This window comes from Neophocaena asiaeorientalis, unplaced genomic scaffold (genome assembly GCF_003031525.2).
Source record: "Neophocaena asiaeorientalis asiaeorientalis breed wild unplaced genomic scaffold, Neophocaena_asiaeorientalis_V1.1 scaffold242, whole genome shotgun sequence".
Classification (NCBI taxonomy): domain Eukaryota; kingdom Metazoa; phylum Chordata; class Mammalia; order Artiodactyla; family Phocoenidae; genus Neophocaena; species Neophocaena asiaeorientalis.
The window spans coordinates 4,062,025-4,079,657 of NW_020172451.1; the positions used below are offsets into that span (position 1 = coordinate 4,062,025).

The 17,633-nt window shown below is 54.4% G+C and overlaps 1 protein-coding gene across 2 annotated transcripts in view; it reads right to left on the reverse strand.

The window, feature by feature from the left end:
* Positions 1–2,211: 2,211 nt before the first annotated feature.
* FBLN1 (fibulin 1) overlaps positions 2,212–17,633 on the reverse strand; it is a 63,674-nt gene continuing 48,252 nt past the window's right edge. For both annotated transcript variants that reach the window (XM_024737656.1, XM_024737653.1), the window contains one exon: positions 2,212–2,545. In XM_024737656.1, coding sequence (XP_024593424.1) covers positions 2,406–2,545 — 140 coding nt within the window. In that variant the 3' untranslated portion in view covers positions 2,212–2,405. The remainder of the gene's footprint in view (positions 2,546–17,633) is intronic.

Genomic DNA, 17,633 nt, shown 5'->3' on the forward strand with positions numbered 1-17,633 from the left:
ACTTTACAGTTGCAAAGCCCTTTTGCTCTCATCACCTCCAATGCTGCTCACTGCCATCGGGAAGCAAGGCAGCTGAGCAGGGATTCCTGGCTCCATTTTGCAGATGCAGAAACTGAGGCTTGGCGGATGGCAGTGACTCACGTGGCTAGCTCCTGCCAAGGTGGGGTTCGGACCCGGCCCCTCTGGCTCTCTGAATCAGGCAGGAACAGGCCTCCGTTCCCTTTTCCTCTCTGCTTTTCTACCCCGCAGCTCCCTGACCTCACCACCTCTCCTCTGCCCTCTCCCATGCCCCGCCACCCTTCGTCAGAAAGGTCTGATTGGCCAGCTTGGGTCATGTGCTCATCTGTGAGCCAATCAATGGCGGGAGGCTTGGCCCTGTCCACCAATGGCACCTCTCACCTTAACTCTTGTTAAGAGTGTGGGAAAGGCCGTTTCCCAGGAGGAGCCAGCGCCTATGTCTTCCCACCCGAGTCCACCCAGGCCTCAGGAAGGAAGAGGCTCCCAGAAACCTTCTTCTTCAAGGGCCTGCGCTCAGAACTGCCTGGCTTCTGCAGACTTGCCCCACAGGCTGCAGGTGGAAAACCAGAACCCTAGGTGGCCTCCGCACTTCCTGCCCCTACACTGAGGCTTCAATTCCTGTGATCAGACCCCAGGCACCCTCCCCTTCCCTGCCAAGACCCCAATTCACTGGCACTGAGAGCTGCTCAGATGTCCCCTGCACTCACCTCGTCCCTGGACCTGACTCCCAGGACAGTCCAGCCCCACATTGACTCTTCCCCTCCCCACCAGCTCCCGATGTGACAGGCTGGCCCAGGTCTGGCTTTGATGGACAAGTACCCCAAATGAGTGACCTCAGAGATGCTGGGAGTTCCCAAAGGTTCTACAGAGTTGGAGCAGGACAGGCTTGAATGACCAGAACACCGGCCAGGCTGAAATCCCACGTGTGGGGTTGAGAGCTCAGCTAGTGCCAGGGACCAGGCTGCTGAGAGGAGCTGGGCACGAATGAGATGCCTAAAAATATGGGATAAACCCGGGGCAGGATTCGGAGAACACACGTGCGTGGAAACGAAGGGTGTGGACGCTGAATCCCTGCAGGTCCCAGCGGGCCTCTGGGCATAGGCTGCACCTGGCTCCACCATCCATGCTGAAGGTGGTGTCAGGATACCCCATAAATCCAGTCTGTTCACGTCTCTTGTGACCCAGGGTTTTACAGAGGAATGGAGTTTGGAGTCTGATAGACTGAATTTGAATCCCTTCTTTATCTCTAAAAAGTTGTGTGACTTTGGGCAGTTGAGTTCCTCTCTCTGAGCCCAGTTTGCGTGTCTCCAAATCGGGCAAGACCACACACCCCCGGCTGGGTTCCCGGGAGGAATAAATGAAGCACCAGTTTTAGAATGCACGGGGCGTCAGTGCATCTGGTGGTCTCTCCTTCCCACTGAAGAGAATCCTTATTTCTCCCCAGCAACTTCTAGAGGGGATCAGAATGCCCACGACGGACCCCATCAGCAGAGGTCCATGACGTGCCCGCTGGGCTGAGCGTGGGGCATGGGGGGTGCTTGAGCCCCACTTCCTAGGGGGCGGGCAAGCCGTCAGAAATGATGTGAGTTGGAAGCTTTTCCAACACACGTGCTGGACCCCACCCCAGAACCTTGGGAGGCAGGAGGGTTTTGAGAAGGCCTTGGGGAGTATTCGCAGGCTCTTTGCTAGTCGGGATCCCCCCTCTTGAAAGACTCCCCTGCACAGGCCAACAGGAGGATCACAGAGCTGTTTATTTTCCCACCTACGATGGATGCAGGGTGCGGAAAACCCAGAGATTCCTTTGGTGAACATACTGGAGCCACACACAAACCTAACTGGCTCTGTCTTTACTGAGGGATTTTTCTGTTTCCACAGAACTGTAATTTACCTTAGAAGTGCTCCCCAAGGCATTGTGGCACGCTGCTTCTGGGCAGAATTTATCATACCTGCTATTCTTTGGCAGCTGCGTCCTTAGAACTGGACATACAAAATCTGATTGGCAAAAAAAGCACCAAATGTCAAATTTCATAAAATCAGGGCAAGAACTGGTCTTCTCTTAGCATTCGGACTAGCTGCCCCCTGAAAAATGTCTTGTTTTCCCTTGGTCCTTAGCAACGCCCAGCCCAGAGGCAGAAAAAGGGAGCAAAATTTAACTTCCGCATTAAAAAATAAGCAAGGTTTTCAACCAAACAGTTAGGTAATTGGACTCATTATTTAAACACCAAAATACAACAGATGGACTTATTCATCTGGCCCAGCTTAATACATGTCGGCTTAACACTACAAACAAATGCATAAAATCAAGATATGTCTGGGGACAGGGCATTGTCATCGTCAGCAATGACTTGGCCTGGAGGCACAGGCTTGGCTGCACTGTGAGCTGGCCCTCAGAACCAGTACTCAGAGACGAAGATGTGGACGTTGACGATATTTCGGTGGGACACCACGCCCCCGACCACGTAGTTCATCTCTAGCTTCAGGACAGCGTGAAATGGGCCCACAATGGGCCGCACCTGGCGCACAACACCTGGGGAGAGAGCAGAAGGTGTTCTGGGAGTTAGCAGGGACGGAAGGAACACGGAGATCTGGGAAATGATTTCCCTCCAGGAATTTCACAGCTAGAGGAGGCCTTAGGCCTCATCAAGTCCCACCTGAACCAGGTGCTTAGCATCTCCCTCCAAGTGGTCACTCCCGGGCTCTGCTGCCACCTCTAGGGACTAGTGACAGTGAGCTCACCACAACCTTTCCACTGTGTGCGGCTCAGAGTGTGAGGGAATCTGTGCGTGTGGGCTTTGAAGTCAGATGCCTTAGGGTCAACACCAGCTCCTGTTCTCTCTGAGCCCAGGTTCCCTCCTCTACCACCATCTACGTGACCGAGGATTTAAGAGTCTAGATAAAGGGCCTGGCATGGAGTAGATGCCCAGCAGACACCTGTCCCACTCCCTTCTACCCACTGTGCCCAGTTGTGACCCTTGGGAAGAAACAAAGCAGGTATGATCCTCTTCTCTCAATCCCTCCCATTGAAGATTGCAGTGGGGTCCCAGAAACGCTTGATCTGAGCAGAGAAGTCCCGATTCCCCATGGGACATACTCCTGGCTCCCTCGCTCTCCACACTTCTTTTCTGGAGGGTGACACCTAAGTTCATTGTTCCGTGTTCATGGTAACAGGTAAGCAAGAGGGGGCTCACGTCCAGCCCGAGCAGGCAAGCAGAAATGGACAGGTGGCAGAGTGGAGACAGGTGTCCATTCTGGGGAAGGAGAAATCTGTGTGAAGCTGCTGGGGGTGGCGAGGAGTTCTGCCTGGACCAGATAGGGACCAGGCAAAGGTCATGAGGCCTCCCCTGCCAAGGCTCAGAGTACAGGGCAGACAAGCTCAGCTCAGTCACAGTGCAAGAAGGAACAACCCCAGGTGTTCTGCAGACTTGCAGGGGAGCGGGGTTGGGTGGTACGAGTGGATTCCGTAAGTCTCCCCAGACCTGTGCCTGGAAGCTCCACGTCTCCAGGCCGGACCCTGCTGCCACTGCCTGGCCATGCAGTGCAACCCCAAGGCTCACGGAGAGAATGCTTCTGCACTCTGGGACCAGACAGATGGGGCTAAGGTGAGTGCTGTCCACCTGCATGGACTTGGAGAGACCACCGTTCTCTCTGGGCCTCAGATTCCTCAGTGAGCATATGATGCCACCTGACCCCGTGCTTCTGCGCTGTGTGATCCAGACACCCCAGCACAGCGTCTGCCAAGGTGTGAGCTCCAGGTGTGCAGGGCTACCTCCCCCCCAGACCAGCGGGCTCAGTGCTTCATTTCCACTTGAGTTCATGCATTTCCTCAACTGGTACCAGACACTGTTCCCAGTGACACCGAGAAAATGAAAAGAATCCTGGCTTCAAAGCTGGTGGCAGATCTAGATGAGTGCCGTGCTCTGACAGAAGTCTGCATGTTGTCCAGCAGGGGCAAGGATGGAGGTGAGGATGGAGGTGAGCATGGCTAGGGGATCAGGAAAGGCTTCCTGGAGGAGGTGGCCCTCCCTGCAGATCTTCAGTGCCTGGCACAGAGCAGGTGCCACCCATAGCTGTTGACATTTAGGAAAGGTCACTCCTCCGTCATACCCGCTCTGATATTAGGACTTCCCCAAAGTCATGCGGCGCAGGGGTGCTAGAGCGGCCGGCTCTCTACTTGTGCCACGTGACAATCTCCATGGCCGATCTCAAGCTACCAACATGACGTCACACAAGGCAGGGTGGGAAAGAGCGCTCAGTGCCCGTACACCACTGCAGGGATGCCCGCAAAGAACACCCTGGAGCCTGCAGCTCCCCAACCACGTGCTGAGAAAGAGCCACTGACTGCGGCATCCAACTGCTGATTCCAAGCTGGTCTCTACAAACAGCCCTGCCACAGACCTGGGAAATGTGCACACGGGGCAGAGCAGTCAGGCCCCTGACACCCGTCCCGCGAGGAGCGAAGGCTCCAGGGAGACCGAAGTGTCCCTAAGGCCGTCTGCACCAGCGGTCAGTTCCCAGTCAGGACCACCAAGTTCATGCTCACGCCATCCCCCCTTTCACTCCCTGAGCTTGAGTTTCAAAAGTGAAATGCCCAGCAGCAGGGCGGAATTCCAAGCTATTCTAAGCAAACAAGGGCTTTAGCTCTGATGGAGAGATAAGCACAGGCTTCTGCGGGCTGTCAGCACCCTTTCTCGGCCCCTACTTGGTGATGACATGGCAGCTCTGTCCTGTTTGAACGCCCATGAACATCTTCAGCTCCCGGCTAAAGATGCGGGCTTGTCACCACCCTCAGTATGACCGGGCCACTCCCACTTGCCCTTCCCTGGGCACTGGCTGGGCCCAGGTCAGCATGGCCCCTGTGGGGGGCGCGGCCCCAAGCTCTCCTGCCTCCTCAGTACCCCCATCAGTGTCACCCTCTTCTCTCCCCAGGCCTGAGACCACCACAGGCGCCCACCAGCCTCAGTGGCCTGGGTTACCTGCCGACGGCACCCATCCCAGGGGCGGTGCTCAGAGGGGCTCGGGGGGCTTGAAGGACGGGGTGAGAGGCTACGCGAGCGTGACAACTATTTTAGGACAGAGAGCAACGGAGGTGGAGGGAACGCTTCTGCAAGCTATGATCCGATACATATTTATTTCTCTATATTATTCTTATACTAAATATCATATATGATATAGAAATATATAGTTTGATTATTATAAACACAAAATATATATTATAACCATATATAAAAATATAAGTGAGCTTATTTAAAATAAATCAAAATCTAATTTATATATAAATACGATTACAATGTATAGTATTTATCTTATATTTATATAACCTTTTGCATATATCCGTATATTTTATATAGATGTGTATATAATTTATATTACTATTATATAAAATACAATTTATATATTAATATATAAATATGTATTATTATAAATGTATATATAAAATGTAAATATTACAAAATAATTATATCACACACATGCACATTTAAATGAAGATTCCTGGCTGCATGTCGGAGCTTTGGTAGCATCCACAGTTCAGACCCACAGAAGTTTCTGGGCCCACCTGTGTGTGTCGGGCACCGGGCTAAGGAGCTAGTGTAGAGAAAATGAGGGGCCGTCCTTGGTGGGCTCAGCCTGGGGACAGAGAGGAAAGAGAAGGTGCTGAGGCAGGGGCTGGGCTCGAGGACAGGGTCATCCTAGCTGGATTATGGGACTGCAGTTCTTCAGGACAAAGGGTTGGAGTCCAACCGACCTCGGTCAGTAGCATGACCCCAGGTTAGTTATCCAACCTTTCTGAGTCCTCATTTCCTCTCCTGTGAAACAAGGATTAAACACAGCAACCTTCAGGGACTTCCCCGGCAGTCCAGTGGTTAGGACTCCGGCTTCCATTGCCAAGGGCACGGCTTTGATCCCTGGTTGGGGAACTAAGATCCCATGTGCCACACGGCGCGGCCAAAAAAACGAAAAACAATACCAAACTTCAGAATCAGAAACAAAACCATCCCAAGGCCATCCTGCCGCTTCTCCCTCAGAAGTGACTGCTGGATGTCACAAAGCTTCCCAACGTTCAAATGTGATCTGATTTTCAGTTAAAATAGAGCTGAATTCTTACGTGATTGAACAATACGGCAAGAGTTGAATATTCTTATTGGATTGACTTAAAAATTTATGAGAAAGGAGAGCTCTGAATGTGTAGAAAATGTACCTAAATATGTCGTGTTAGGGCTTCACGAGGTTTAGTTTCTACGGTGGCCGAAGACCAGAACTGTAAATGGCTAAGAGACAAATGGAACACTGAAGGAAGCAAAGGGCTGCTTTAATGAAAAGGCTGTTGAGAAGGGGCTGAATTTCAGATACAGGGCACATTCAGGGCCTGGATTTTCTCAGGATCTTTGCATTTAACAAAAAAAAATGATTAAGGTGGAAGAAATAGGTGTGCCGCAAGGGTTAAAGAAATCGTCATAGGGGTGCACACAGAGGGTGCTGAGAAATATGCCTCCCTTCCCACCCCTCCAGAATCAGCTTCTCTGTCCCTCTCCTCTGACCTGAGGTCCACACTGAATCTCCAACTCTATCTATAACCCTAGTCAGCCCTAGTTTCCCAGGCTACCCACGCCCACTCAGTAGACCGGACCACTTCTTCTTCAGCCTAGCCACACTTCCTGGGGGCTCTGATTGGGTGAACACGCTCCCTTCATTCCCAGGTTACTTCAAGCCTGAGTTCCACCTCCTTGTCTTCATCTTCACTGAACCTAGACTTTCTCTTCATATCACTTCTTTCTTCACAGCTTTCCTACCCATCCATCCATCCGCCCATCCATCCATCCATCATCCATCCACCCACCCATCCATCCATCCACCCACCCACCCATCCATCCACCCACCCATCCATCCATCCATCATCCATCAACCCACCCATCCATCCATCCACCCACCCATCCATCCATCCATCCACCCATCCTTCCATCCACCCACCCATCCGTCCATCCATCCACCCACCCATCCTTCCATCCACCCACCCATCCATCCATCCATCCATCCACCCATCCATCCATCCATCCACCCATCTATCCATCCATCCATCCATCCACCCATCCATTCATCCATCCATCATCCATCCACCCATCCATCCATCCATCATCCATCCACCCATCCATCCATCCATCCATCCACCCATCCATCCATCCATCCATCATCCATCCACCCATCCACCCATCCATCCATCCATCCATCATCCATCCATCCACCCATCCATCCATCCACCCACCCATCCATCCATCCATCCACCCATCCACACATCCATTCAATAGGGGCCATCCTTCTGGGGAGGTTTAAGGAAGATTCTACAGAGGAGGTGACTTCAAATCAGACTTTGAAGAGTAAGTAGGAGCTAAGGAGGCAAGTATGACATGTGCAAAGGCCAAAAGTATGAAGGTTCGGGTCAGCTCTGGGAACAGTGTTAATCTTGGGGAAGATAGATGGATGAGGCTGAAAAGGTGGTAAAGGGCTTCTCCAGGGACCTCACGCCTCATCAGGCTCACAGAACCCAGAACCCAGGTCAGCAGTTTCCTGGTTTCCTCCCCAACGCCGATTCGAGGCCAGTGTTCTTTCAGAACTACCAACAACGTTCCCAGTGCGGGGAAACAAGAGAGGGAAGAAGAGAAACCCTTGCTGCCCATAGGTGGCATCACAAACATTAGAAACTGGACCTCCACCAGGGGTCCGATTCCATCGTCCACTTGATTCTACAGAGGTATAGTTGGCATCTACTATGTGCCAGGCACCGGGGACCAGCTAGACTGCCTGTGTCCTCTTTCAAGAAGCCTCCGCAGCCCCACTCCGTGTCTCCCTCGGCTGTAGCCCTGCATCCGCCCAGTGCGGGGAATATTCACAGTTGGCTCCCCCTTCCCGGGCAGGGTCTTCATCACGCTCTTCTCTGTCTCACTGTCCCCAGCCCAGGGCCTGGGGCAGGACACAGCAGGAGCACCATTAAGGTTACTGAGTGAAATGAAGGCAGAGGAAGAAAGAAGGAGAGAGAAAAGAGAAGGAGGGAGGAAAGAAGGGACACCAGTCCTTGAGGGCCCCTCAAAACTGTCCTGAAGGAAAGGGGGCCACTGAAGGCTCCGAGTGAGAGCAGCTTTATGTGCAATGACCACTCCAGCAGCAAAATGCAGGACAAAGGGAGAGGTGCCTTTCCATCACGCCTGCCTTGTCCATCTTGCCTGCTGCAGTATTTACCTCCCTACCTTTCAAGAGCCCCAGGAAAAAAAAAAAAGGCCACGATGCTGAGTTCAACTGTGTTAATCTTCCAAATCCTCATCCTTGGCATTTCTGCTTCGGGTCTCAGACAGTGCTGGTATTCCTCGGCGTGTCTGTGCCTCTTAAAGATATAATTAAGCCTTTTTTTCCCTTTGAAAAATGTAGGTCCCCTCAGGCACTTCATCTTCGTGTCTCGTCTCTGCTTTGTAAATTACAGCTGATGTGCCGGGGATGCAGAAGCCTGAACACGGAGCACAAGAGTCCAGTGGGAGACCTCCGTCAGCTCTTGGGGACTGTGGTCTGGATCCCAGGCCCCTGAAGCCATCTCCAAGCTTCTGCTGCTTGACTGACGCTGCAACCGATTGTCTCCCCGTTGTTTATAAGGAGGAAGACCAGCCACAGAGTGTCTCACCAGCATGAGACACTGATCTATAAAGAGACCTGGAGTCACAGCTGAGGTTCCTATGCTGGTTCCTTAGCGACCAGCCGTGTGACCTTGTACGAGTCACCGTCTTTCCGAAGTTCAGCCTCCAACTCACAAGTCCTGTGATTCCAACCGACCAAGTGAAATGGCGTGAACAGAGCTGTCAAAGAGTATCTTGACAAAAAAGATGATCAATCTAGAGACAGCATGATATCTCATGCCAGTGGAAATTGTGCTTTTCAAAAGACAGAGATTCGAGTTAGAAAAGGAAGAGGTAAGAAAGCCACATGTCGGGACTTCCCTGGTGGCGCAGTGGTTAAGAATCCACCTGCCAGTGCAGGGGACACGGGTTGGAGCCCTGGTCCGGGAAGATCCCGCATGCCACGGAGCAACTAAGCCCGTGCACCACAACTACTGAGCCTGCGCTCTAGAGCCCGTGAGCCACAACTACTGGAGCCCGCGTGCCACGACTACTGAAGCCCCCGCGCCTAGAGCCCGTGCTCTGCAACAAGAGAAGCCACCACAATGAGAAGCCCATGCACCACAACAAAGAGTAGCCCCTGCTCGCCGCAACTAGAGAAAGCCCGCGTGCAGCAACGAAGAGCCAAAGCAGCCAATAAATAAATTTATTTGAAAAAAAAAGAAAGCCACATGTCCACATCATAAAAGAATAAGAAGTGATCACTACCTGAAATCAGGTTATAGAGTCATTTTTCTTCTTGGTTATCACAGTCTCCCCACTGCAATGTGAGGCCAGAGGCCAACGGCACTGTCTTTCCTGGTTACTCTTGTATCTCTCGTTCTTGAACATAGTGGGTCCTTGGTCCTACTATGGACCGGACACACAGGAGGCACTCAGTACATGAATTGCTGAATGAGTGAATGAACTAAAGATCAAAGTGCTAAGCACAGTTTATAAAGTTGAAAGTTACCACCCAGAAATGAAAGTGTCGGGAAGAAATGAACAATAGTCAAAAGTCACTGGCTTTTCAGGCGTTGACCGCATGACAGGAGGAAGGCGACACGTGACAGCCAGGTCTCACTGTCTGGCCCTGGTGGCCACCACACAGAGCCATGAGCAGGGGGAAGGTGACGAGTGGGCCTGTGTGGACAAGGTGCTGGAACCCAGGAGCTCAGGAGGCCCAGGTGGTCTCGCCAAACACTAACACGATGGGCGACCGGAAAGGAGCAAACCGTCACCCAGATCTCGGGAAATCTGCCTTGATAGGAATAACGATCTCCACAGGCTAGCATTAATAGCACAGACCAAAGGCAAAGAGGAAAGATCAGGAACACGAGGAAATGCGGTCCATGCCTCTAAAGCAAACAGTCTAGAGTACTGATGGGCTTGGAAAGAGGTCCACAGCAGGGGCGGGAAATAGAAGCGGAGGGGCCCCACGTGTCCACTGCTCCATCCCGTTCCCCCCACACTGCTAGTGGGGAAGAATTATCGCCTTCCTTCCACTGGGGACGAGAATGAGGCTCTGGGGGCTGTGTGTCCCGGATCACACAGCCCTCAGGGCACGGCGTCCATCCAGCCAGGACTGACCCTGAGCCCAGCTCTCTCCGCCCCACGGCATCTGCTCTCTCCTCACGGTGTGACGTGGTATGGAGGAAACTTTACCGCCCTTGGCAGAGTCACCGCTATAGGGCAAAAATGGCAGAAAGGAACTAGAGGGTAATCACAGCACTGGCAGGGAAGGAACGGAGTTCCTGACACCCTGTCTTCTCTTCTTGCCCTGCCAAACGCTCAGGTAGGAGCTTAGAAGGAGGGGGACAGGTGTCTGGGCCACATATTCAAATACCAAATGGCACCCAACGGGCCTCAGCAGAACTTATCCTCCCGATTTCTTGATTATTACAAATGCGCTTTCTCCACGGGTCTCCTGTGAGCTAAACCGGACGGTTTGGACAGCTGTAAGCAACTAGGAGTCAACCCCCAGGGTCCACCTTTCCCTAGGGGAGAAACAGAAGAAATGTCAGCTCCACCCTCAACTTTTCAGACTCCTTCCGGGACGCGGGTCCAAACATTTCCAGGGCGCGTGGTTGGTATGGTCCCCACCCCCATCCACTATCTCCTCTCCCTCATCTCAGCTACACTCGTTGGGGTCTCGTGGTCCGAGGTTCCAGGAAGAGCAAAAGAGGTTCCAGTGGTGAAGTGAGTTCTGAACCTCAGGGTACCAGCAACAGCAAAGCAGGTCCCGAACCCAGATCCCTGCCTGCTGCCCTTTCCCCCAAGCCACACGCCCTCGCCAGAGGAAGAGAAGGCCTGGGCAGTTTTCCAGAAGGGATTTACCGTCTGATGCACCTGCTTTTACCAACTTGGCCAAAACTGTGACTGTGATGGGAAGGGTGAGAAACCCTTTCCTCTTCCTCTGTGTGTCCTCCCGCCTGGATCAGCCCCTACCCACGTGCCCGCTGGGGTCCCTCCCTGGCCCAGTCCCAAGCTCATCAGCTCACTCACATCTCTCCAGATGCCCCCAGATGGGCAACTGGAACTCCCCCCTTCCCCCAAACCCGATGCCCTTCCCCCAGGCCCCTGGGCCCGGCACTTGGAGTCCACAGGCCTCTTGCCCCAAGGCCAGACTCTTCTCGACCCGCAGCCCAGCCCCTGGCCCACAGCAGGCGAGGCGCCCCTTGATTAGGCCCCGCCTCCCTGTCCAGCCTGGTTTCTCAGCACTGGCCGTACCCCGGCCACGCCAGACCCCTCGCAGACCCCCCAAGATGAGCAAAAGCCACGAGAGGGCAGGAAGAGTAGGGGTCTGGCCAGCTCGGCCTGACTTAGACTCAAAGACGGGAAACTGCAGAGAGACGGGTCCTCCCTCTGCTTTGCAGGCATTGAGGCTGTGCTACCTCCTTCTCCAGAAGCGATTAGGCCCCGAGGGATTGAGAGGCCCGCCTGGCTGGTGAGCGCAGCCTGGGGGCCCCGAGCCCCCCCTGCTGCTGAGCTGCGCGGGTGCTGGGGTTACAGACAGTGAGAGCAGCGCAGGTGTGCGTCCTCACGGAGCTCTGGGCCCCCGGGGAGGCAGACACAGATGACGGGGCGTAGAGGCCGGTAAAGGTCAGCAAAGGTGCTTTGGCCTCGCTAAAGGGAAGCGCTCTGCTGGGACCCGCTACGGAGCCCGTGCGCGCATCACCAAGGACTTGACCTGGAGCTCGATTCTGAAGGACAGAAACAGGCCTCGGGGAGGAGCTCAGGTGGAGGATTTCTGCTCTCAGTTTCCCAAGTGGGTGAGAATTAGGGGGGAGGGGCGAGCAAGGAGGCCAGCAGGCGGGCAGTGGCTTGGTGGCCCCGAGGAGCTGAGACCCTTTCCTGGAGCGATGGGGTCACTGCCAGATCTCAGAAGGAGGGGACATGCTGAGGTTTGGTGAGAACCATCCCTTTTTCTCCTTTCCTCCCCAAGAGGCACTAAGAATGAGCCCATTCAGGACACAGAGGGCTTCCTGCTGGCAGGGCGGCAGCCCGAAACACCCAAGCCTTCAGTTCCCTTTATCCCTGGCCAAGGCCCCACAGAGGCTCTTCCGGCACTGGATCCTCAGAAAGAGAATCATTTGACCAGCCAGTGACTGAACACTTGTTATGCAGTGACTCTATGTACTGTGTTCACGGCTACCAGGGATGCAGAGAAATTTCAGGACTGGGGTAGACCTCAAAGAGGAGGACCCTGCCTGCTGGTTCAAGGTCACAGAGGATGGTCATGGCAGCAGGAACCCCACACCGAGTCCCAACACGCTGTGTGCATGCCTCAGTCACGTCCCCTGAGCCTCGAACTCCCTCCGTGCCTCAGTTTCCTCACCTGGAGAATGGGGCCATCACCCACAGGCTTAAGTGACACAATCCGTGTGTACAACATGCTGGAAGAGTGCCTGGCACATGGCAGGGGCCCAGGGGGGCTTGCTGTTAAGACAAAACTGTGATAACCGGGACCCAGTACTTGGGGTCCTCAGGCCGCAGGCACGGATTGGACGTTCCATCTGGAAACACCCACCTCCGAGGCCACAGGAAGCATTCTCCATGACAGTGGTTGACGGTGAGTGTCTGGGTCCCCTGTGTATATACGGTTGTCAGGTGAGGCCGTCGGAAGATTCGTATCAGCGTCAGACTCTCTTTTTCTAATTTTGCACAACATGCCTCTACTGCTGTGTGGCTGAAACCACTTCATTTTCTTAAAAAAAAGAATAATTTATGAATGTGCCGGTGATACCAAAGGCTTTTCAAAAGGGGCACAACTGCAGCAGTAAGAGGGTCACAAATCATTCTGGACGCAGCCGATCCCCAGGAGAACCTCGGGAAATGCTAAGAGGCTGCTCTGGACTCACTTTAACCCCTTGGTTACTCTGGAAGTGAGCAGGCGAGTGTGACCCTGCGGCCTGCGGGGTGCCGGGCCCGGGTTACCTCCTAGTGGGTGTGTTGTGCGTGTGCATGCGTGCGACAAACGGGGGGACGGGGGCACGGCACAAAGGATCCCCTCGCAGGCTCTCGCCTCTAGGAATTCACAATCGGTGGAAGAGAAGAGTCAAGCAGAAACTCACAATGTCACGCCCACCACACCCTGCCCGCTGGCACCAGCGTTTCTCTGCTCCCACACACGGCAAATCTTCTAGAAGGAGTCCCCAGAGCCACCTCCAGCACTCCCACTCCGGTGTGTCTCCCCTTGACCCCGCTGCACTGAGACAGCCTTGTCAAGGTCACCGTCAGCTGGGGCGATACTGAATCCGATGGTGAATCCTTGGTCCTCATCTGACCAGACTCACCATCGTTGACACGGCTCACTGCGCCTCCTCCTGGAAAGGCCTCCTCCTCCAGGCTGGCCTCCTCTCCTGATCTCCCCGACCTCTGAGCACAGGAGGCTGCAGCGCCTGGTCTCTGGCCTCCTCTCTCCTCTGTCTACACTCAATTCCTTGGCAAGCTTGTCTGGCCTTGGGGCTCCAACTACCATCCACGTGCTAACACCTCCCAGACTCACTTATTCTACCCCGCATGGCCACGGGTGTGCAACAAGCCCCTCAATCTTAATGTCGAAGGGAACTTCTGACCTCCACAAAGCTGCCATATCACAGCTCCCCTGGCTCACCTGATGACAGCCCTAGTCTCCCTGTTCTTTAGGTGAAATCCAAGGGGTCATCCCTGCCTCAGCACCTAATTTGTCCGCAAAGCCTGGCACCACCTCCCAGCACATCTGGTACCTGTCTACTGTTCGCCCCTCCTGCCGGGGCCACATGGTCAAAACTACTGTCATCTCCAGCCTGGATCACTGAGCTAGCCGCAGTGTCTTCCTGAGCCCAGCTTCACCCCGGAGCCCCGAGGGAGCCTTTATAATATTAGGTCATCTCCCTTCTCATCCCGAAAACCTCACGTGGCTCCCACCTCTCTCAGCAGAAAAGCCAGAGCCGTTCCCACAGCCTCAAGACCGTGCCTCTGCTCTAGCTGCAGCCTCCTTGCCGTGATTCAAACACGCCAGGCTCGCCGCTGCCTCAGGGACTTTGCACCTGCTGTTCCTGCTGCCTGGAGCTCTTCCTCCAGATCTCCGCATGGTTCATTTCCTCAGCTCCTCGGGTCTTAGGCGAATGTCTCCACCACCAGATGTACAGTTGCTGCTCCCCACACGCTGCCCCCCTCCTCTCTTGCCTCTGCATAACACTCGCCACCGCCTGACAGTGTGGATACTATACTTGTTTCTTGTCTGCTGCTACCCTCTGGAATAAAACATGTATGAGGTAAGGATTCATGTCTGTCTGTCTTGGTCGTTGCTACATCCCCTGGAGCAAGGTCTGCACCCATTGGACACACACGTTATTTGCTAGAAGAATGAGTATGACAGGAGTCCTATAAGAAGCTCATCCAGGGTGCCCTGTGAGCACAAAGGAAGGAGCTGCACACTCTGCCTGTGGGGGGCACGGAGGGCATGTGAGAGGAGGTGATGGCTGACTTGGGCTTTGAGGGATGAATAGGAGCTTACCAAGAGGAGAAGCAGGTGGATGCTATGGCTAAAGTTCAGGAGAAGAGAGAGGCCATAAAATGTCTGGGGTCTGGGGCACGGGCTGGGGTGGCTGGAGCAGAGTGGAGGGGAAAGGAAGGGATGAGAGCGCTGGATGCTGGGGAGGAGAAAAGCAGGCTGAGGCTGAGGACGTCTCTCCAGCCAGGCAGCAGGTTTGGACGTGAAAGCTGGGGTTTAAAACCTGACAGAACCAGCAAGGTGGGGGGCGGGGGGGAGGAGGAGAGCAGAGGGTCCCTGGCTTCCAGCTTCAGGAACCGAGTGGCTGCAGCACATTTCCCCGTGACACGGAAGTGCTCTGCTAAGAGAGGAAGATGCTCTGGCCAGGCTCGCGGGACCTCACAGCCAGGTGAAGACATCGGAGGCAGGTGTGAGAAGCAGCCCATGTGACGCATGGGTCCAGGGGCAGGAGCGGGCAGGTGTCCAGCGAGGATCCCTGTGGCCCCTGTGTGCCCCCCTCGGGGTGGGGGGCTCAAAAGCAGGGCTGTGCCCCAGTGGACCCCTCTGAGCCCTGAGAGTCCTGCCCGAGCCAGGGGGCTGCCTGGGGGGTGGCCTCTGAGAGCTTCTGCACCTGTGAAACTGGGTGTCAGAAGCCCTCCTCACAGGGCTTTGCAGGGGGAATAGCTGCATTTCTATGAGTCAGGACGGCACTGGGCCTGACGCCTACGAACCCATCTCTGCTCCGCGGGGTCCCAGCGCAGGAAGCACAAAAAGTGTCAGAGTTTGTCCCCCTCTCGCGCCCCTCTGAGAGACCCCCGCCTGCCCTCCCGGCACGGCCAGCCTCCAGGTGAAGTCGGGCCGAGGCCCGTCCCTGCGCTGTCACCCGGGAAACAACTTGGCTGTTGGCCAGGGTGTGGCCCCCCACCCCCCACCCCCTGGTGACGGGGCTGTGCCTCCCAGAGAAGAGAAAGCGCCTAATCCCTGGGATTTGCCGTGAAAGCCGGGACAGGGCGGATCACTCATCACTGGCAGGGATGGCTGCGCTGTTGTTTTTAGGTGGAATTTCTGAATCTCATTCGTAATGTGTACTGATCCCGGGCCAAGCTTTCCGAATCAGGCTGCCTAATGGGGTCAGCAGCGCGTGTTTAACCCCTTAAGAGGTAATGATTTTGCAGAAGCGATCTGGGCCCTGGTAGCTGGGACCACTGAGGGTAACTTGAAGCCAGATGGCCGGGCGAACAAGCTCTTTGCTTTGCATGAGGCCTCGCCTGGCCAGGGGCAGAGGAACAGCTAGGTTGGTATCTTTTTTTTTTTTTTTTTGGCGGTACGCGGCCCTTTCACCGCTGGGGCCCCTCCCGCCACGGAGCACAGGCTCCAGAGGCGCAGGCCCAGCAGCCATGGCTCACAGGCCCAGCCGCTCCGCGGCATGTGGGATCCTCCCGGACCGGGGCACGAACCCGTGTCCCCTGCATTGGCAGGCGGACTCCCAACCACTGCGCCACCAGGGAAGCCCTAGGTTGGTACCTTCACTCACAAGCTCTTGTACTGGGGCTGCTATGTACAGCTGACTAGGTTGTGCACTGCACATAGAAGCAGCTGTGAATGGTCCCCCCTAGGGTTTCTCAGTGCACGACATATTCAACTGTACATGGCAGCCCTGACACACACCACTTGTCTCTCCCACTGAGACATTAACAGGCACAGAGCCTACTGCTGAAAAATGAGCACTTTCTGCTATAGGAATTCCGATGGCAGGATGCTAGGGAAGCCAGGAGGCAGCTTCTTGAAAGCAGGACCTGTGGCTTGGGTGTAAATTTGTTCCTCAGCAGCCAGCCCAGGGCTCGGCGTGGAGTAGAAACCCAGGATGCTCTTGTCGAATGAGTGAGATAATTCAAGGATGACAGAACTTGGGAGGCACAGCCTCCATCATTCTGCTTCAGGGTGGGCCCGACTGGTCAGCCGAGGCCACGAGATGTGCCTATTACATAGCTCCCAGGTAGCTGGAGCCACTTTGGGGCGAACAGTCCTGGCACCGTCCCACGTGCCTCCCTCTGGCCTGCTGTCTTGTCCTCTCAGGGAGCTCCGAGCTCTCACCAGCTCTCCCACTCCAAACGGCTTCCTCTCAGTGGCTCATTTATCACCCTAACAACCTACCCAGTTATGTTAAAATACACACAACTCCTTCCAATCCTCATAACCCGGCAAGGCAAGTATTATTATGGCAAGCTTGCTGAGAAGAAAACTGAGGCTCAGAGAGGTTATGAGACCTGCCTGAGGTCACACAGCTCGAAACAGAGAATCAAGCAAGAATTATGCCCAGAACATCTGAGCCCAAGTTCCGTGCTCCCTCTGTGGCAGCAGCGACTCCACTGTGTTTTACCCGAAAAGGGCCACCCCAGCCACTGATATTTTCAAACTTAACTTGAAATAGGGTAATAATCCTTATATGCTCACAGATGAAACTTAGAACGCTATTTCAAAATGCAAAAGGTTTTGGTTCCCTTTAGGAGGGGGAGTGAGGATATTGTTACGAGCGTGGTACAGACCGGGCAAACTTAGAGGCCCCGCATCTTGCTTCAGTACAGACAGCATCGGCATGGGGAAAAGGTTTGGGTTCCATTAAGATTGAGTTCCTGCACACCTACTGTGTGCCAGGCGCTGCTAGGACCTGTCACGTAATCATTTCATCTAACGACAATAATGGTGTCTGTGATTAGGGGATATCACTCCTCAACCTAATACAGGTAAGCAGTCTCTGAGGTGAGCCAGCCAATCTCCATTCATTCAGACTTTACTGGGAGCAGGACTGGCTGCCATGGTGCCTCGCCAGGAGCTGAGGACGGGAGCGCTTCAGTTTCTCAGGGGACCCGGCAGAGGAAGCGGAGCTCAGGGAACAACCCAGAACAGACTCAACGTGCAGCATACCTGCTTGTCAGCTGCAGCCCGTGGGACCCGGGGCCGGCACGTCAGCCTTTTCTTATAGAAACAGTGATGCCAGCCAAGGA